The following is a 21,691-nucleotide window of genomic DNA, read 5'->3' on the forward strand; positions in this document are numbered from 1 at the left end:
TCTGGAGTGAAATGTCCAAGAGTCAACATATTCATTAAATCACTTGAATGAAGAGCCTTAATTAGAACTAGTTCGTCAATGAGCAAGCCCAGCACCAAAACTGGCCTAGCGTAGGCCCTCATACCCACAAAGCCTCAATTAATGCCTGCTGAATTCAAATAAATTGAAGTTATGTCAGGGCCCTGAAAGGAGAAGATGCAGATCTTAAGTTAGGTTGGAGAGCAGGCTATTTTCCATTTTAAAAACTTTGAGGGTGGGGTGGAAGCCTGGTTGGGGGAACACTGTGCAGTTGGGGGACCCAACTTGGGAGAAGAGAAACTTAAAAGGGCCTTTCATTGTCTCACCCTTGGGAGACAGAAGCAGCTATCAATGAGGTGGCCTGGTTTTTAAGGGTAAGGAGGCAGGCTCTAAAGCCACCTTTCCAGAGTGGGGCAGGGGCCACAGAGATGCGCATCACCCAGCCTGGCCTCTAGAAATGCAAATGACTGCCTGGAGACCAGAGGCACCTCAATGGACTGAATTCACACTACCTCCTCAGGCAGAGGCATGATAACATCTATCTTTAGGAATCAGAAGCAGGAAGGAGGCAGGCGCTTCCTGCTGCCATCTGTATAAGTGAGAAGCTAGGAACCCAAGATGGGGCCAAGAACCATGGGAACACAGATCACTCTCATGTCTTAGTAAGGTGCTCAAGGTTGGTATTTGTCTTCTCTCGGGTCCGTTCCCCCAAATGATCCAAAGTAAAACCCTTACAAAAACACCCAAGAGCTCGTCTCTAAGAGCAGAGAGGCAGGGGGAGCTGGGATGAGGCTTCTCATCACAGCCTGGCTGGGGGAAGGGATTGCCAAAGTAGAGCTTGGGGTGTCCCCTTGACAGGGATGGAGAGTCCAAGGCCAAGGAAGAGATGGCCCCTGGGTAGTGCTCACAGCCCCCACAGGTGGAGGCTCTCGAAAGAAACCAGAGTTCAGAAGGGATGGACAGTGCTTGGGTCACCTGGAAAAAAAAGGCTCTTCTGTGTTGCTCTTGTAGGGCCTGCTTCAGCTGTTCCACGTCACTCTCCAACTTCAGGTATTCATTCCAAGCATTTTCCATCTCCTGTTGGCCGAAGAAATGCTTCTGGTTCTTAGTTATCCACTGCCCCCTGGGAGGCACCACGGGACCTGTGCTCCTGACCACTGCTGACCCAGCCAGGAGAGAAGGGAAGAAACCCAGTGGTCCTCAGGCAGAGAGAGATGGGAGCAAGAGGGAATGTGGTATCTTCTCATTTGTGCTCTGACCCTGACCACCTACACTGTCCCCTCTTCCGCACTGAGGAATGCTTAGATTCCCAGCCATGGCAGAAAGGTCCTGCACCACATGACACTGGCAAATGAAAAAATGGAAATTAACTGCATACGGGTCAGAGGAATAGCCCTGCAGGCTGCTCTGAGAAAGCTGGTCCCTTGAATATCATCAGCCATTGGGAGTCACTAATGGTAAGCAGCCTAAGGCATAGGTGGAGACAGACATGTCACCCCTGGACAAGTTCTACTACTCCAAGACTCTCGCCCCTGGCCACCAACTCAACTACAGCTTGTTTGGGAGATGAGAAAAGCAGTCCCCTGCCCAGCCCATCCTGAGGGAAATTGTTTGCAGCCCTCCAATTCCACACACAGTGGCCTCTCTGGAGAGCTCAGCTCTGATGTGGACAAGGTCCTCCTGCAGCAGCCTCTGCTGGTAGGCGATCTTCTCCAGGTGCTGGGGTTGGTCTCGGTACTGCTCCATCTGTCTGTGTAACACCTCCAGCACGGATTCTAGCTGGTCCTGCATGGGAAGGGCCCAAAAGCAACAGGATAGGAGGTCTGTCCCTGGAGGCCTCCCCATACCACGCTAGGAACCAAACAAAGCTGCTGGATCTAACCAAGGCAGACAGGGCCAGAGCCCAGCTGTGGGCTGAGAGGCCTCTGAAGCCAGCTCTGAATCTTCCCATTGGGTGGCCTGGGGTAGGCACCTAACAGCTCTGTGCCTCAGTTTCCTCATTTATAAAGTGGGCATAAAGCCATTTAACTCCTTATGGGATTAAACTATAAGGATAAATGAAAGCATGGTTGGAAAACTCTCTAAGCTCTTGGGGAAAAAGGTATGTTATAAATCTTTAGCATCACAAATACAATGCCTTATTAAAATTCAGGGGAAAAAAAAGCCCTTTAAGTGTATAAGAAACCTAACATTGGGAGCCTCCAGCCCATTCCTGCTCTCCCATTCAGATCTGCTGCCTCCATATCCCTGATTCTAGGAGGAAAAGAGCTTTAGGAAGTAAGGGCCTCTGTCCTATAATGACAGCAGCCACTTTCTCCAAGTCAGCCCTTCTTTCCTGGGGTTAAGGGGCCTGGGGCCATCACATACATGCTAGTGGAACTCCTGTCCCAGGCTCACCTCATGGGGCCTCCAGAGAGAAGAGGGCCAGAGCAGAATTGGGGAGGGGGGTACAATACTTGGAACAAGTAGGCTGGGGTCTCCCTATCAGCCCTCCTCCAGGTTCAGGTAGAAACCCCCAAGAAGCACCCTTTAAACACAAAGACATTGCTCTGGATAAACTAACACCTGTTATTCAATACTAACATGAGAGTGCACTCTACATCTCTGGAAAGCCAGGATGTCAAAACGTCCCTCCACCTATCCCAAGATTATACAAAACTGATGCGTACTTTGTTCTCCTTGAGGGCTCGTATCTTGTCTTCCAAGTCCTGGAGGATCCTGTCTTGTTCACAGAAGATGCTCAGTTTCACCTATAAGCAAGAACAGTTCAGAGAGGGCCTGGGATGATGAGAAAAGGGAACGGCCTTGGGATTGTGATCAGAAAGCCTTGGGCTATAGCACCATCCAAACCCTGCCTGAAGCTGCCCACCCCGGGCCTGGGTCATCACGTAGCCAAGGGGTCAGACTGTCACTATGCTCACTCACATCAATGTCACTCTCAGCGATCCTCACAGGCTTCAGACTTCGATCCTTGAGAAGGTCCCGGCCTGTCATCTGAGAGGTAAACAATTGAAAAAAGATTTAACCATGGTGTTTGGGATTAGAACTCAAGAAAGAAAGTTAGCCCTACAATGGGTGGGTGTGGAAGTCTCAGCAGTGGCAGGCAGGGTCATGTCATCGAAAGGGGCAAAAACTCAGGCAATACTTGATTTATTTCTATGCCTGCTTCACTTTAGGGAAAAACCAAAACTTTTTATGATCCTAGTAACACCTGAACACTTTTAAATTTCTCAAATAAAAGAAAATGCAGACGTTCAAGTCACAGGATCATCAATTTTAGAAGCATATATTGGTCCAAAATTAGTGCGATGAATCAGTATAAATCTTGGATTTGTTTTTGTTTTTGTTTTTGTGGCTGGCCGGTATGGGGATGTGAACCCTTGACCCTGATGTTACAACACCGTACTCTAACTGATTGAGCTAATCAGCCAGCCAAATCTTGGAAGATTTGCCACTGATAAGACAGAGGTTTGCTACTGAACCTGGGGACAAACACGAGTTACAGAAGTCCATCACTCCCTGCCCTGGGTAGGAGGACTGGTGGGCCAGGAGGAACAAGCAAATCCTCCGAGCATCGTCAAGCCTTCGTTTAAGGAAGTCTCTGAGCAGCCCACTCCCCATGTTTAAGGCCGGCCTTCCCCACCCTACACTATTTGGAAAGAAGATCTGGTCAAGGGAAGGAGGGACCTGGATAATTCCCAGCTGGGGTTTTTAAATGATTCCTAAGTAACTGAGGCTAGGCTGTACTTGTATAAGTTACAAGTTATCGCATCCTCCCAAGAAAGGAAACAACAAAGCAAGACACAAAAGTAACCCAAACTTACAGGCCAATGGGATTTCACAACATTTCTCATCCCTCACTTGACTCAAAGTGGGCAACATGTAGCCCATCTCTGACTCCTAAGAAGCTAAATCCAACTCTTCATCCCATGTTTTCACTTCCTCCAATCTCCTTCTTGCCAAAAGCTGTGCAGGGGTAGAGGGGGCTTACTTTTTCACAGATGCACCCCATGGCCAAGAAAAGGTCAGGGATAGCCAGGTCTAAGATGTCCCATGTAGGGGACACCATCTCACTGATCTCCATTTTTCAGAGCGTACCAGGGAAATGGAAGGGGGAGCTAACCAGAGCAAAGATGGGTGGTGTGTGTGCTACACAGAGGGTCCCAGTGTGGATGGTCAGATAACTGCTGGAGAGATGGCCTTCATTATCTCCCCACTCCATCTGGGAGGTCCAGTAAGTTTGTCAGTGTGAATTAAGAGCAGAAATATATTGACAAACACTTCTCTCAGAGATCAAGCCCTTTCATGTGCTCAACTGTACCACACTCCCTTCACCCTGAGAATCATCATCGGCAAACCCAAAGGTCAAGGTCAAGGGAGGATGACCTTTCCATGCCTGGTCTGAGGACTGATTCTGGGCTGCACTCCCATGCTCCCTTTGGTCACACAGAAGAAGGCAGGGACCACTACCTGATTTATGTCAGTAAAGTCAGCCCCAAACACAGGGCCTGGACAATGTAAGGCACTCAGCGAATGCTGGTTGAATTACACGTAGATCAAAGGGAAACACATGTAGGTAAGTGCTATAGAGTTCCTGGAAAAAGCAGAATTCCAGCCAAATTCTGCTCTTCAAACTGGCAGATTATGTGTACATACATGTATACACACAGTCACAGAACACATGGACTCCTGCAACGATCCACAAACAGACTGTGCTGTCTCCTGCGATGGTGGAGAGGGAGGGGAAGGGAGGGTGTGGATTAATCCTGGTGAGTCACACACAGCTGAACTTCCCAGGCAGGACTCAGGCTTTAAACTCAGGGGAACCAGGAGAAAAAGCTGGTCAAAGTAGTGAAGTATTCACTCTGTGTCACAGTCCTTTCATCAAAGCAGAGGACAATGAGCTTGTCTATTCTCCAAAGGGGCTGACCGTGGGCTCATTTCCTAGGTAGAAATCATTTTCAGATTGAGATATGCTTGGGGATTGTTCCCCCCAGCAAACTCTTCCCTTTATTTCACAGAAGTTTTTTATGGAGGATATCTTTTTGATACTTAAATAGCAAGGCAGAGAGTCTAATTGAGGCATGCCATCAGGAAAGGAATAAGATATTCTACACAAAAACGACATTTTGAAAAAGCTGAGTCTTCTAAATTATACTTTTGATGGAAAGCTTCCTAAAAGTATGCCCTTTGCTGCCTTCATAGAGAACTGAATATATATTCAACCTTTTTTCCCCCCTCTCTAGGATATTAACACTTCCTCTTTACTAAGAAGTAGATTTCTCTTGTCCCCTTTTAATGTGCTACTTGTAATGTGTGTGGGTTGGGAATTAAAAGAACTCAAAGCTCAACAGAGACAGGTGCTTAGGTCTCTTCTCTCCCTTCAACTGGGGTTGGTGCCTTCCAGGGTGCTCCTCCCACCCTGTGTGTCTGCCACTACTGTGCTCCTCAGCACATCAGATTTCAGTGCTGTCTGCTCATCTGTCTTTCCTAACTAGACAGTAACCTAATTAGGGGTGACTGTGGAGGCTATGATGCAATTTCCGTATCCTCAAAGACCAGCCAGGGCCTACCACATTGAGGATATTTGGGAAATGTTCGCTTAGTGAGTCCATGAATGTATCAAAATAAGATGAGTTGGTTCTGCCTCCTATGGAGGAAGGGGCACAGGGTTTAGAGCACAGCTCTGGGACAGCTGTTTACACAGCTCAAAGGCCCTTTAAGCTTCTGAATTTAGCTCTGTTCCAGACAACTGAGGCTACAAAGAAATATTGCATCCACAAGTAGTGTATTACATCCAATTTTCCTTTTAAAATTGTGTTTTGTGATAGCAATGTTTAAATCCATTTAAAACATCAACTATGGGCACCCCCAGCATCTCTGTCATCAGAAAAAGTGAAAGTCCATGAGCACTCATCCATTTGAAAGAGTCTCTGCGTCAGAAGGGAATCAAAGGCCACGCAGGCACCTTACCTCCCCTTGACTACCTGCCAGCACACTTCACAGGGCTCAGGACGGCTCGGCACACACTTGCTTCCCAACCTGCAGCCTCTCTTGTAATGCTACGAGAGCTGGCCACGTTGCAGTCAGCACTTCTGCATCAGCAAAGGGGCTACCGGGCAGTTTGTTCAAAGGAGGTGAGAAGGGGTTTGTTCTAGTCCAGCTCCAGACTGTTAACCTATTATCAACTCCCTGCCCCCAAAAGTAGCCACCTTAATCCCAGGTCCACAGTGGAATCTGAGGAGACCCTGGCTCCTCCAAGGTGACCAGTAACTGCTGCTCCAACCCGAGAAACTCATGCTCAGCTCTGTCTAGGTGAGCCTCTGCTATGGAGGCAGACGAGTGAGGATGGAAACATGACAAAAGCTGGTGGCAAGCCAGGCAAGCTCCCCCACCCCTTGGCAGCACAAAAGATGGAGTCACAGAACACCACGAATGAGACACTCAGCCTGGTGCATCAGCCAAAATGCTGAAGAGAGTTTCATTTTTAAATAAAATAAACCAAATGACTTGCGGGAAGCCTGGGGCAGTCAGGAGAGCAACTGGTTATTAAGCAAGTGATGGAGTCTGCACTGAGCCAGAAGCAATGGAATGGCCCGCTCAGGACATGGATCAGATCATCTTACGCTTCTCCTGGGCCGACAGCCCCGTGCTGACTTCTTCAGCACTTTGTAAAGCACGTTGATCAAAGGCTCATTATTTTTAATCTGTTCCAAACAAAAAGGCAAATACAACAAAATGTAACAGGTGAGACATTAAATGACACTTGAAGCAGCCAGAATTTGGGGAATTGGCAAAGGGGAAACCTTAAGAAGGGTGTTTGCTGTGCAATTACAATGACCAGGCCTGAATTTTGGTGATACTACATCCTGGCTATGGAACCTTCCCAGACTTCAGTTGCCTCCTCTGTAAATGGGGGGATGATAAGCTCTGCCTGAAGGGATCTTTTTGCAGGTTGGTTTATGTGGAAATGCCAGTTCCAGTGCCCTTTCCTTCCTGGTGCTGCTGTAGAAGGCAAGGGGGAACATTATAGAAGTTAACTTTGTTTCTTCCTTGGTCTTCCCTCATCACATTCTGTAAGATACCGAATCTTTAGTTTAGAGTGGTGCCATGCAGCAGTCTCACCCCCATCCAGAATGTTCCGCCTTAAATCCCTCAGACCCTTGCCTTCACACCTGCAATGCATCTAAATGATTGTGTCTTACCAATGGTCCCAAATGCTTGCAGCTCCTTTGAGGGAACACTGTCCCACCTTCTAGAACAGTGGATCTCAACCCTGGCTAAACACTGGAATCATCTGGGGAGCTTTAAAAAATACTCATGCCTGGGTCCCACCCCAAGATATTCTGGTGTAATTGGTCTGGGATGGGGCCTGGGCATCAGAATTCTTAAAAAGTCCTCCCAGATGGTTCTTATGTGCAGCCAGGATTGAGAACCACCGCTCCCTAAAACAGGGGTTCTCAAACTTCAATGTGCATCAGAATCACCTGGAGGGCAAACACACAGATTTGCTGCCCTGCACACCCCCACCCCCACCCCCGCTTCTCATGGAGCAGGTCTGGGGTAGGACCCAAGACCCTGCATTTCTAACAGATTGCCAGTTATTGCTGATGCTGCTGGTCTGGGGATCACAGTTTGAGAAGCACTACTTTGAAACAATGTTTCTCAACCCTGGCTGTATATTAGAAACAACTAAGGAGATTTTTTGTTTGTCTGTTTGTTTGTTTTAAAGAGTAATACTTGAGTATTAGCAATTAAATCACAGTCTCTAGGGAGTAGGAACCAATCATCTATTCATTTTAAAAGCTCCCTTGTAATTCTAGCTCATGGCCAGAGTGGATAATCTTTGCTCCAGAACAATAGACCTCAAACTTTTCGGTGGGCACAAGAATCACCCCAGAACCAAATCTGCAGTAAGTGTCATCCCAGATCACAACTTAAGAAACTCTGCCCCAGAAGCTGACTTTGGAAACAGACCCTGAACAGAGAAGCCCTGGTCTCAGGCTCAAACAGTCAGAAAGAGTCCAGAGGCTAATAGACCTGGAGCCACTGACAGAACAACCCTCACAAGAGACAAGCTCCTCTTTGAGGTTGACTGCAACTTTCTCTACCTACAAAGACACCACATGAGAGGCCGCAGACACCCTCCCCTACCTCACCTTCCCAACTGTGCTTCACAGCTCCAAAAAAAAAAAAAAACAATTCAAGGTGTCAGCAACAGTGAACCCCCACCCTCCACTCTTCTGACCCAGCTGGTGTGCAGGGTTCTGAAGAGCAGAACTTCAATGCCAGAAATACAATTCATTGAATACAACTTTAGGGTGGGAAAAGCACACGGTATATGGAAGAAAGAAGGCAGGTGTGAAGTCAGACCCTGGGTTCAAATCCCAGCCATGTAACTTTGCAGAAGTTACTTAACTTCTCTGATTCTTGGATTTCTGGTTAGTAAGACAGGGATAATGATTCCTATTGCTCAATGATGCTGGGAGGATTAAATAAAATAAGTAAACATCAAAGTGCCCAAATAGTGCCAGGTGGGCACAGGTGCTTAATCATTGTGCAGTCCTTTTCACCCTGGCACCACCAAGTAAAATGCCAGAGAAGTAAACATTACCAAAAACCACATTACTATAGCATGCCTTCTCAGAGTGGAGTGTGCCGTTGCTTGATTACTCACACCACAGCAAGAACGCTCACTTCAGAAAGAAAGCTCTACAACTGGCAGGGAAGCAGACACCACCAATTGATTCTGAAGCTGAGCATTAGCTGATCAGAGAGGGAGATGGGCTCTGGATCTTTAAGTTGTTGGGCCTTTGGGACAGGGACACTGGGGACCCTAAGTCAACAAGGTGGAGAGGAGGAGTCAGCAGATCAGATGCCAGGCAAGGAGACTCTCCTCTCCAGAGAGGCTTCTCTCCATACCTTGCCCTCCAAGGACCCAGGAGGGACCCCTCACAAGAGGTCACAGAGGGGCTGTGCTTGACTCTATTTCCATGCCGAGGGTGGTCTACAGGGCCCATTAAATTGTGCCCACAGAGGCCCTGGTCTCAGGGACATTTTGTCCAGCATGTCATAGACTCTCAGGACCAATGGGCCTTGGGGTTGTCCTAATCCAACCACTCACCCATTCAGTCTCATGTGGCCTCATTTGTACCCCAGCAATAGGGAGTCCATCACCACCGGGGGTGGCCCTTTTAGAAGAGTCTTGCTTCTATTAAATGGAAGCCTGTCTACTTGTAGCTGCCATGCACTTGTCTTACCTCTCCCTTAGGGCCACAGAAAACACACAGTAACACACCAGAGCTTTACAGCCTTTGTCTCTCCTGCACTGTGCCTAACTCCTTCAATCATTCTGTGTTACAGCTGTGCCAGCTGCTGCTGTTTCTTCTTTCTGCCCAGCATGCTTTCCCATTAGGGAACTCCTCCCTTACTCCACAGGGATGCTGAGTGAAAGAAAGTAAAACTGGGTTTGCAGGTGGCTACCTTTCCTGCCCTTGTGAAGGCAGCCCTTGAACTGCGGGAAAGGAGGAGGCACACCAAGGAAAGAACAGTGATGACATGGCCTGAGCTCCAAGAATGCAGCTCGTGGCTACATGAATCAGTATTTTCCCTTTTGGACTTAGCAGGCTGATTTGGTTTTCTGACATTTGCAAACAAAAACATCCTGCCTGGTATACCCAGTCACAGTCTGCAGGCCCTTGACACTTGTCCCCTGATTCCAGCCCTTCCCTTGTCTGGATCCTGAAGTGAGACACCCATCTTGGAATCCCAAACCCCAGTTGGGTCGGAGCAGGGCAGAGTAGGTCCCCTGCCGCTCTGAGGGAGCCCACAGGGGCACCAGCCTTTTTGGCACCTACATGAGACTGCTGACACGCACACAACATATCTTTTCCAACATGTGCTGCTGGTAAGCCAAGCCTCTCCCAGCCTGCTGGTGCAATTCATTTGGGGAACTAGTTCTCTGTGAGGAACCTAGCAACTGGAGTAGCAGCTACAAGACCAGGGAAATTTTGGTATCAACACAGCTGTTTTCCATAGCAAATAATGACAACTTCCAGAAAGTCCAGTCACTAATGTCCTGATCACAGACAGATCCTACCTAGCAAAACACCCCAACGATGCAACTTGGGTCTCTCCATCCCATCAAACATATTTCCTAACATAATGACCCAAGCTTGGCTCCATAAAAAGCTCGAAACCTTCAGGTCCACAATAATAGAAGCAGTATTTTAAGATAGGTCATGTGGCAAGGTGATTAAGAGCACTGGTTTTTAGAATTGGAGCTATACCCAAATACTGCCCCTAGCAGCTGCTTGTGTATCCTTGGGAAAGTCATTTACCTCTCCAAGCCTCAGTCAGTTAAAAGATGATACCACCACCTCCCTTACAGGGCTACCTAGGGGGTTAAATGAGGATTAATTAATAGAAGTAAAGCACAGTGACCAGCATACATTATACCCCCTACTGTTATTAACATTCTGTTGGAGTCAGGACACACAGGGACTTCTGGCTCTGCTCAGCCATCCTCTGCCTCAGTTTCTCCCTCTCTAATCCCTCATAGCTCAAATTCTATGATCCTGAAATAAAACAAATCTGAGGTGGAGTTTCTCTCCAGGACCAACTTTGAGTTTCCACTCTCACATACAAACAGGAATCAGAAGACATATTTCCTACTACTCTTGCTCAGATGCTTTACTGAGTTCTCTCTTGCACTGTGCACCAAACACTCTGATAAATCTATGTTCCAAGCCAAGCCCCTGCCACAGGCCCAGGTACACTGTAGATGCTCTGCAGGTACATCTGGGCTAACTGCTGGGCCCAGGGCAGGGACAAGAAGAACAGAGCAGGCAGCTGGTGAGTCGCTGTCAGGAAGGAAGGCCAAGGAAAGGGGGTGTGCTGCTGCCCAGGGCAGGGGAGGCCAGGGGCTGTTGGATCTCTCCATGGGCATGGTGGGAAGGACCCTCTCTGTCCCAACAAGGATGCAGGAGGATGGGCTGGAGGCCATCTTTAGCCCACACAGCCATGCTTGAGCATTTTGAATCCTGAGGCATTACTACCATACTTGCAATGCTCACATGAGCTCTGTGTGAGGATGCAGGAGGATGGGCTGGAGGCCATCTTTAGCCCACACAGCCATGCCTGAGCATTTTGAATCCTGAGGCATTACTACCATACTTGCAATGCTCACATGAGCTCTGTGTGATCTGACTGTCATGTGAGCTGGAACACATCCAGATCTTGAGGGATACCATCCCAACTCTGAGACCTGGGCCAAACAGGTCTTTGTACAGTTATTGTACAGTCATTGTACATAAGTCTATTATTTTCTTTCCCAACCCAGACTATTTGGTAGTTTCTCAAGAACAGAGGAGCCTCAATTTTTCTCTTGCATCTCTCCTCTCTTCTGCTGAGCTGGGTACACAGCAAGCAAGTGCTCAACAGATACATAAGGGAACTGGTTGATTTCTAATCAAAAGCCCCAATCTTGCCTCCCTTGCCTCCCCCCCCATCTGCTGCCTTAGGACCTAGATTATACTCCTGCTTCTACAAGGCTGGATGAAGATCTCAGGTTAAAAGTCTCTCAAGCCAGGTGCACTGGGAGTACAAAGAGGCATGCGGGTCGCAGTTGTCTGGGCATCCTTCAGGCCCCTCACCAGCCCCTGCCCCCACCCAGCCATGGCTGATTAAAGGTCACATTCCTTCAGTCTGTTTCATGGCTCGGGAGTAAGAAGTGCTTTTCACAGTGGGAGCTTTCAGAGAGCTGTGGCAAGAGAACAATGGCAGCTCTCTTTCAGGCAGAATGCTCTCACTTCTACAGGAGCTTTCTTAGGCCCTCTCTGTGCTGTGAAAGCTGATTTAGAGCCTGATGCTTTATCACCTACAGGGAGGGGCCTGTTGTGTATCTCCTACACAGAGACAGGAGACTACTGGTAAACCTCAAAGCCAGGTAATTCCATGTGGAATTTGCTCCCTAGCAACAAAAACAAAGAATCCATCAAACCACTTGTGGCTGAAAACACCCATCGGTGGTACCTTATGAACCAAAAACACACCCCGCTCCCACTGGAGGCTCTGAAAAAGTGACTGGTTTTTTTTGGAGGGACCTTTGGTTCTGACCAAGGGAATGAAGAGATCGAGGTCTCGTGCCCTCATTCTGTAAGCCCGAGATCTCACAGCAGAATTCACAAGACACTGAGGAGAGCCTGAGTTTGAGGCTGTAAGAAACAAAACACTTCCAGTTCAGAAAGGAGACATCTTCATTTGGGATCCAGATTTCATAAGACCTGTGTGGCCTTTGGCTTTGGGCTCAGCTCCAGTGAGTTGAAACTCTCAGAAAGGTGAGTGTCCAAGGAAGGTGGGACCTCAACACCACTCACCTTTAGATCCAGGTACTCCAGGTCTTTCTTCAACTGGAGGTAGGTATCATCAGCCTTCAAATGAAGCACAGAGAGGGAAAAAAAAAAACAGTCATGAACGTCAGGCGTTCCATAACTTGGGACTTCACGTGTGAATCACTTATACCGTGCAACTTAGGGGACAGGGACCACAGCAGACCAACACATTCAGGGCCATGGGGGAAGCATAAATGTGTCAGTGCAGCTTGGAGCCCTCTTGCAGCATGGCGGATCTTGTAGGCCACTGAGAAAACTGGGAAAACCAGCTTGTACCCCCACTGGCTGGGTGAGCCCCACCAGGGGGCTAGGACAGCAGTGCAGCTGAGGCAGGTGCTGAGCTGCTGAGACAGAACCAGGTGGTCCACCTGGAAAAGCACATGCCATACCTGAGCTAGGGCCCATCAGTCACCAGTGCTCCAAATCTTGTCATCAAACCTTTGGACTGCTTCACTTTACATGCACGAAGTAAGATAACCTCAATGTCTGGAAGAGGCAGGGAGCTAACCTAGGTAACCCAGGAGGTCCCAATGTGACCCTGGGTTCCAGAACAGTAAGCACCCACAGTCATTGGATGCTTCCTGGAAGTTCTGGTTCTTTTTGCTCAGCATGGAGCCAATGTAGCCATGTCAGGAGCTAGTTGAGGAAGCTCCAGGCTCCAAACTATCTGCCTGCAACTTCTCTGATAGTCTGTGCTATGGATTGATGTCTCCCCAGACTTAGTCTCCACTGTGACAGTGTAAAGAGGGTGGGAAATCCTATTATCATAATTGAAAAGTGGGGCCTTGAAGAGGTGATTATAGGACCATTCTGTAGTGAATGGATTAATAATGGTGGTCAGGGGTGTGGTTCTAAGGGCTTTAAAAGGAGAGCACATGAGTCTCTCTCTCTCTTCCCCCCCCCTTCCCCCCCCCCCGCTCCTCCATTTTCTGCCATATGAGAACTCTGCATTGCTATAAAGCTACCACCAAAGAGGACCCTCCCAGATGTGTTTCCTGGACTTTGGACTTCCCAGCCTCTGAAACTGCAAGCAATAAATATTGTTTCCTTACAAATTACCCAGTCATGTATTTTGTTATAAGCAACAGAAATGGACTAACACAGTCTGTTGGAGAAGTTCTTTAGTATAATTACTAGAAACAGTGAAAATAAGGAAGAAACCCTTTGATTTCCTACAACTCATGCTCTCCCATGTAGCAGATCACACAAGCTAACTGTGAGACAGAGGGGCTGTGGAAGCTTAAGAAAAATGGTCCAGGCACCACTTTCTCATCAGACTCCCAGCCAAGCAAGCCAGCACTGGTGAAGGTGGTCCTTATTTATAGCTCTGATATAAAACAATCACACAAATAAACCATGTGAGACATTCGGGCAGTGCTTTTAAGAATGGGAAGGCCTGAAGGACCACTGTCAGGGACACTAGTGGCTTGCAAGGTCTTTATTCTGTCCCTAAACTGTCCTCTCACCCAACTCTACTTTCCCCATCAGCTTAGTCACTACACACATTCCACAGGACTAAGGACAGAGCAAAGGAGAATTATTAAAAACCACCCAAATTTACAACTTACAGTTTTTGCACTTGTTCCCTTATATTCATTTTTTCCCATACATATCCTGAGTTTCTCAGGACTTACTAAAACAGGACACCCTCATCTGTCTCCTCTCTACCTCTGTACAGCCTGGAGGGATCAGACAGGTTCATGTGGCTGAAACTATCCCTACCCGAAGACAAACCCAGGGAGGAATCAGTTTCTTTAAGCTGCTCAAGATGCCCAGGAGAACAACCCCCTGGTTAGTCCTCGAGAAGCTCACCTACCAAACCCAATGTCCTGGGAGCATTCCAGAACATGCTGCCAGACAGGACCTGGGTTTTGGCTCCAGCCTGCATGCTTCTAGCTGAGGGGTCCTGAGCAAGTCACTTCCCCTTCTGGGTCCACTTGCCTTGAGTGTGGCAACAACTCCTGTCCTACCTTGCCTCTTCCAGCTTCCCGTGAGGTTCACAGGGTGAGAGAGATGCAGATGCACTATGAGTCGGCAGGACACTGTCCCAACTGAGAGGACACCCTACATTCTCCTTCCAGGCTGACCCACACATTCACCCAGCATCCTAAGGAGTGCCCAAGGTGGCAACAAGGCTGACAGCCAGCACAGCCCTTTGGACATGATCACACACCAGCCTGGCAGTCACCACGTACAGCCAGAGAAGCCACAGTTCAGGTCCCTCACAGCACATGCAGCCCCATCCCCAGCACTCGAGGGATGGGAACCACCCCCACGGCAGTGTCTGGCAGCAGCATCCAGAAGCAAACAGGCAGGAAATGAGGGAGAATGCCAGGCGGCACAGACAGAATAGAGCGGGCACAGGAGGCGGGTCAGCATGTCACTCCCCTGCCCCCGGTCCTGAAAGGGCCCACCAGTGCTGACCTGGCAGGTGGGAAAGGCCAGCTGGTGCTGTAGTAACTGGCCGACGGCAAAATCTCGCACATTGGCCAACTTGGCCTGGTGCCGCCGTAACCGGGTGAGCAGCAGGGAGAGCTCCTCCAGCTGCAGGTGTGTAGACACATTACGAGGAAATTAGCCACCACAGGAGTGCACCACTATAATTACTCTTCACCCCAGTGCCGGGACAGCACTGATGTGACACCATTAAGCAACTATTGCATTAATTCTGTCACCAGGACAAATAAAAGTGCTGGCAGCAAAGGGGCTGCAGTACATCATTTCTTTAAGAAAGCAGCAACCAAAAGGGCAACCTCACCCAGACTCAGGTTTGGAAGACAGAGCTAACCATCAATCAAAGTAAAGACCAGGGAAGAAAGTAGAGAAGCTAAGAGGAGAAAGTGGGTTTCTGGAAAATGCTTCTGGAAAAATCCTACTCGAAAGAGAAGACAAGCCCAACATTGCCCTCCACTTCCCCCCAAGCTCTTCACCCAAACTGGGAAGGACCTAGTGCTATCTGGGTGACTCTGAGCAAGTCAGTCAACTTCTCTGAGCCTCAGTTTCCTCATCTGTAAAGCCGAGGTTGACAGCTGCCCTGAAGACTGCATTTGACTGGCTCAGAGGGAGGGAAACACCAGATGAGATAGGGCTTTGCAGGCTATATCATACCATTCACCTTGAGAGGGAGATGAGGCACTGCTTACCGATTTCCCATGTAAACTGGGAGCACTGACAGTGTGGGTCATGTAGCCCATGGAGGGCATGGAGCGCCGATCCACGTGAGAGGAGTTCTGCAGATGGGGAGACAAGAAGTCACACTGAGGGCACACCAGGCACCGGGCTGGGGCCAGAACCTCTGCCACCGACGCCCAGGGCAGCCTACTGCCTGCCTCTTCACCTTTCTGAGTCTGTAAAACAGGGACGCACTCCTTCCTCACTGGGTTACAAAATGATACACAGTGAAAGCCCTTGGAAAGTTAAAACTTAAAAGAGGGTTATTAGAAATAACTGAACTGATGGAACACAGACATCTTTTCCCACCTCCCAAGCTGCATGGAAGCAGACTTCTAATTGAGGAAACCTGCACAAGTTATTTTGTCTCTCAATGCCTCAGAGTTCTCATCTTTGAAATGGGCATAACTATAGCACCTACCTCATAGGGTCATGGTAAGAATTAAAGTAAAGCCTTTTGCATCTAAAAGTACTGCATAGTGTTAGCTTTCATCATTATCTAAAATTGCTCAAATTTGTGTTCAAACCTGGTGAACAGCCTGGCAGAGCTCTGGAGCCTCACCTTGATGGCGTTGCCCCACCCCTTCCTGGGAGAATCCCCCAGCGAGTTGTCCACACTCCTCCTCTGGTCTGGTGGCTTCACAGTGACCCGCTCTGCTGGTGTGTGTGGCCGCCGGGGTGGGAAGACCCTCGGGGGTCCTGGGGGAGGGATGTCCGAGGGAGACGGAGGCACTGAGATACAGCGGGGCACCTCCAGCATGCTCCTGCTCCGGCCCTGGTCAGTGAACTCTGGGGAGCCAGCACAGATGGGTGCCGTGGGGCTGCCATGCCGGAACTGCTGCCGCTGCTGCCACTCATACAGCTGCCACACGGTGCCATCCCGGTGTGCTCGGCGCTCCTCACTAGACATCCTCAAGTGGCTGGCGCGGTCCTGTGCATACTTGTAGTCACTCGGCAGGTTGCGGGGAGGGGGCGAGGAGCCCCCTGAGGGGTGTCGGGTGCTTGTGGGAAGAGTCTGGTAGTTTTCTGGGAAGGACAAGGACTGGCTAGGACCCTGGTGAGGAAGTGTATGATCTGAGGGAAGGCTGAGGAGAAAAGGGAAGGACAGATCAGGAATCCAAACAAGGAGTCTGCCAGGCTTTGGGGAGAAGAGCTAAGTCAGTCCACAAAGCCCAGCATGTTGTGGGAATCCTGTAAGAACCCCCAGGAATGATCGAAGCAGACATCCAGGACTTCAGTCACTTCCCCTCTTTGCAGAACAGTCCAAAACTATTTTTCTCTGTCAACCCCCCTACCAGGATGACGTGGCTGCCCCATGCCCATCACTTCAAGTGCAATGTGATTACACCTGCCTTCCCTTTCTCTCCCTCTTGGCAGCAGTCAGCTCTTCCAGTGGACGTGCAGATTTCTAGGAAAGGCTTTACAATGCTCTGGGCTACCAAGATTTTCCCTCGGCCTGGCGTCCTAGCACCAGGTTCTGGAGGTTCTTAAGGGAAGTGGCTGGCATCAGTTCCTTTCTTTTTCTGGACCACTCTGGTCCAGACAATGATTAATTACCTCCTCCCCAGATACCTCTGAGACCTTTCTAACTACTTTCCACCCTGTCCACAGTCAGCTTCTCTGATCCAATCATTCCTTTGCTCCCAAAACTTCCCTGGCTCCCTGTTGCTTATGAAATACAATCTAAACTCCTTCACCTGGAGCTCATAGCTCTCTAGCACTTTGCAGTCCTGCTGTTTTCTCACTACTCCTCCTACCAAGGCAGGACTAGGCTGGGGCAAGCCGTGAAATACAATCTAAACTCCTTCACCTGGAGCTCATAGCTCTCTAGCACCTTGCAGTCCTGCTGTTTTCTCACTACTCCTCCTACCAAGGCAGGACTAGGCTGGGGCAAGCCAGGTACCTAGGGCCCCAAATTTAAGGAGGCACTCCCTCTCAGGCGCACCCCTACACTTGCTGGTGCCTGAGTGTGAGCTTCATCCTAGTCCTGGCCCAGCCTCCTACACACCTGAGCAATGTCTCAAAGTGGAAAAAGCAAAGATAGGTAGTAGAATGACCTGGGTTTGAATACAAGCTCTACCATTTGCTGGTTTTGTGATCCTATGCAGCTTACCTGTCCATTTTGAGCCTCAAATTCTTAACCTGCAATGTGAGGACAGTTTTACCTGCCTCATAAGTCTATTCTGAGGAGTAAATGAGACAGGTAAGGGGGATGCAACCTCACGTCTGAGCCACAAAAGGTCCTTCCCCAGTGTGTGCTCCCTTCCTCCCTCCTTGCTGTCATAATAATGTTCTTCCCTCCCCCTACGCCTTGGCTCCCCAAGCCCTATTACCCAAAGCTTCCTCATTCTCCAGGATACTGACCCATGCCTCCCCATGCGGGCCTTCTGCGATGCCACAGCCTCAGCATTCCTGCCCTTTCTGACCTGGTTATTGTACTGTCTGTAACTTTTCCAAGGTCCTGTGTTGGTGTGACCTTTTCACACTTTCAAGACATCCCCTTCCTTAGTCAAGCTGAAAGTTCTTGGAGGATAGGAACTATGTCTCACACTCTGCTACTGTCCTTGGTCTGAGAAAGTCCTGACACATAACTAGCCCTTCAGTAAACACTCCAGCACACAAAATTTGGATATGATTTTGAAAACTACCACCAACTAGCTATCTTATTTTCTAAAAAGAAAGAAAAACTTGGCAAGGAACAAAGTATGCAGTTGCATTAAGCCTTAAAAGTCCAAGCTAAGGGGTGGCACGATGATGTAAAAAGAGAACAGGTTTTAGAATCCGACAGGCTTGAGTTCAAACCCTTACTCTGCCTTTGTTTATCCATTTTATCTAACAAACTTTTATATGGTGCTTACTGTCAGCACCACCTGGAAACATGTTAAAAATGCAAGTTTGTGAAAGAAGCTGAGCACAGAAAGACTAATGCTGTATGAATTCACTTACATGTGGAATCTAAAGAAGTCAAACTCATAGAAGCAGAATGCAGAATGGTGGTTACCAGAGGTTGGGGGGAGTGGGAAGGGCTGGGGAAAAGGGAATTTGTTGGTCAAAAGGTACAGAGTTTCAATTAGACGTGAGGAATGTTTTAGAGATCTCTTGTACAACATGTATATTTCAAAATTGCTTAAAAAGTAGATTTTAAAAGTTCGCACCACAAAAAAGTAGGTGAGGTGATAAATATGTTAATTAGCTTGATTTAATCATTCCACAATGTGTGTGATGCTCTCTAAAGTTTGAGAAGTGCTGTTCTAATTGTTTTAATACTCAGCTCATTTAATCACTTAACTATATGACCTCAGGCAAGTGTCATTTATGTCCCCTTACTATACAACGGGGACAATAAGAACCATTTAACAGATTGCTGTGAGAATTAGAAATAGTCATCATTCAAATACAGTAGCTTTTTCCTTCCTTTTAAGGGTTATTTTTGCAATCACAGGAGGTAACTGTAACATCTCTTCAACCCAGACTTGTCACGTCTGGCAAGCATGTCTGCCCGCCACTAGGGGGCAGGGTTTACTATTGATTTCCCAAAGTTACAACGGGGACAATAAGAACCATTTAACAGATTGCTGTGAGAATTAGAAATAGTCATCATTCAAATACAGTAGCTTTTTCCTTCCTTTTAAGGGTTATTTTTGCAATCACAGGAGGTAACTGTAACATCTCTTCAACCCAGACTTGTCACGTCTGGCAAGCATGTCTGCCTGCCACTAGGTGGCAGGCTTTACTATTGATTTCCCAAAGTTAGCCATGACCATGGCTCAGAAGCCGGGGCAGTGCCTGAATCCTCAAACAGAGGTGGTGGCAGTGGCAGAAAGCAGGCTGGGGGCTTCCCCTGGGAGGTTCAGGACTTTAGTATCCATTGTTCACTCTGCCTGAAGCAAACTACAAACTATGCGAAGCATGTCTGAGCTGTGCTCCCACCCATATGCCCCTGCGCCTTCCACCCAGCTCTGCAGCCCACTCTCGTGTCTGGACAGTCAGAGTCCCCCACTGGGCAGTGCCCCAAAGCCGTGAGCTCATCATCTAACCCGTGCCATCCACTTATGTAATGTCTGCCATTTGGGGGTGACCCTAAGATACCACTGTAATGGTGAACCCTTGCTCCAGAGACCAAACCATGGTAAGTAACCGATAAGATAAAGATTCCATGGAAGCAGGCAGGAGCTCCCAGCACAGCTTTGTCCAGATAGCAGATCCATTTGCTGGCCCCAACCCTAGCCTTACTCAAAAATAGGGCTCTAGGTCTCTTCACATCCTGCTCTGTGGCCACAGGGACTTCCTGTCCCAAAAGGCACTACACAGAATATTGATACAGCCACTACAAAAATGGTCATATTGAAAAGTAAAATCATTTTTTATAACCAATTACTTATGTGACAGATATTCCTTACCCTAACTTTCATATCAATCTCACAAGACTTTCACCTTCTACTCTGTTCCTTGTTGTAGTGTTTGAGTTCCCTGACCCTACCTCTGCTCCCACCCTCTGCCATTTTATTTTATAAGTATTTTATAAGTATGCATTACTTTAATGCAAGGCTAGAATTACTTTAAGTGGAAGGCTAGAATTTCAAAACAATCTCTTAGAATGTGGTAAGATTCTACGGGTATGTCAGTCTGTCTCCTGCAAACCAAATACTAAAGGAGTTAATGATGTGAAATATGTATCTCCAAGTTCTGAACAAACACTTAGAAATAATTCCCTCTGTGGACTGAAGCTGAGAATACGGGATCACAGTGCAGTCCAAATAAGCCTCCTTCCAGTGTCTTAATGCACTCAGTCTAACAAGATACACAAAACAGAGATATCCATCTTCTATGTTTTCAAAAGGAAAGTGGAGAAAGTTCCTTTATTAAGCAGCCAGATTTATTACTTACTGTAAAAGATTACAAATCTACGTTTCAGGGGAAAAAAAATCTAGGAATGCAAGATGCAGACCTTTCAAGATATAAGTGAATGATCAGAGACTGAGCAGATACTTTGCTCACTCATAGGCTGACAGTACTCTCTTCTCTACACTCTGTATTCAATTCTTCACTTCTACTCACTTTTTAGCCCATTGAGATCTGCTTCCACCATCAGACTAAAATTCCTCCCACTGTGTGTTCAATGTCCTCCAAAGCCAATGAACTGTCCTCTACAGACCTGATGTCACCCTGCTCTTCAGATAAGAATGACTCAAATTCTCACCTCACTTCCTAGGGAAAGGTTGACGCTCTCCCCATCCACCTCTCATTCTCCTTGACTTCTTATTCTTTAGCTCCCTGATGCACCCCTCTACCCAGAGTACAGGCCATTGTGTGTAGCAGAATAACACAGGTTTATGGGCTGCCAGAAACAGTTACATAGAGACATTTTACAACCAAGAACTTAAAATTGCATATTGGTCACTCAGTTTTTGAAAGTTCTCTTGTGTCCCTGTCACAAAAGCTTCTCACTGGCCAAGCCATCTTATTGGCTTCTTCCCTCCTATTACTATGCCTCCTGATCTAACTTTCAAATTCTAACTCTATTAAGAAGGGCAATTCAAGTCTGTCCATCTAAGCCCATCTAGAAGATCAGTAGGAAAAAAAGGCCTCTGCTACCAAGCAAAAGACCAGCAGAGACCCTGAGGTTCCAGACTTCCTTGGCAGAAGTCCTTATTTGTAGCACCTAGCACTGCTGACTGAATTTCTTCCACCTGAGACTCTCACGCACAGAACACTTCAGTTTTCCTCCAGCATCTCCCACCCATCTCCTTTATGGCAATTTTGCTTTTGTCTAACCCTAGGGCTGGAGGTCCTCCGTGTTCTGTCTTTGGCCCTCTGCTATTGCTCACTCTAAGCTAGGGATTCTCAACCCTGGCTGCACATTAGAATCATCAGGGGAGAAGGGTTGAAGGAGGATGTGCTTTTTAAAAATCCTGATGTCCAGGCTGCAACCCAGACCAATGGAATCAGATTTCTAGGCATGGGACTGAGGCCTCAGTAAATGTTAAATGTCTCTGGGTGATTCTAATATGTAGCCAAGCAACCAGTTTCTTGACTATGGCCATATACCAGAATCACCTGGGGAGCTTTTTTTTTTTTTTTTTTTTTTTTTTTTTTTTTTTTTTTCCGTT

General features: G+C 47.9%; 1 protein-coding gene across 8 annotated transcripts in view; it reads right to left on the minus strand.

Annotated features, from left to right (window-relative positions):
- The window catches only part of PLEKHA7 (pleckstrin homology domain containing, family A member 7), a 74,615-nt gene that overhangs the window by 21,242 nt on the left and 31,682 nt on the right, over positions 1-21,691 (minus strand). For all 8 annotated transcript variants that reach the window (XR_550521.1, XM_008573293.1, XM_008573287.1 and 5 more), the window contains exons 6-12: positions 16,144-16,666; positions 15,554-15,640; positions 12,396-12,449; positions 2,944-3,012; positions 2,688-2,768; positions 1,654-1,803; positions 994-1,095 (exon numbers count right to left, since the gene is read on the minus strand). Coding sequence is in view for 7 of the 8 variants with exons in the window: in XM_008573293.1 (XP_008571515.1) it covers positions 994-1,095; positions 1,654-1,803; positions 2,688-2,768; positions 2,944-3,012; positions 12,396-12,449; positions 15,554-15,640; positions 16,144-16,666 (1,066 nt within the window). In the remaining variant the exon portion in view is untranslated. The remainder of the gene's footprint in view (positions 1-993; positions 1,096-1,653; positions 1,804-2,687; positions 2,769-2,943; positions 3,013-12,395; positions 12,450-15,553; positions 15,641-16,143; positions 16,667-21,691) is intronic.

This window comes from Galeopterus variegatus, unplaced genomic scaffold, assembly GCF_000696425.1.
Source record: "Galeopterus variegatus unplaced genomic scaffold, G_variegatus-3.0.2 Scaffold898, whole genome shotgun sequence".
Lineage (NCBI taxonomy): Eukaryota > Metazoa > Chordata > Mammalia > Dermoptera > Cynocephalidae > Galeopterus > Galeopterus variegatus.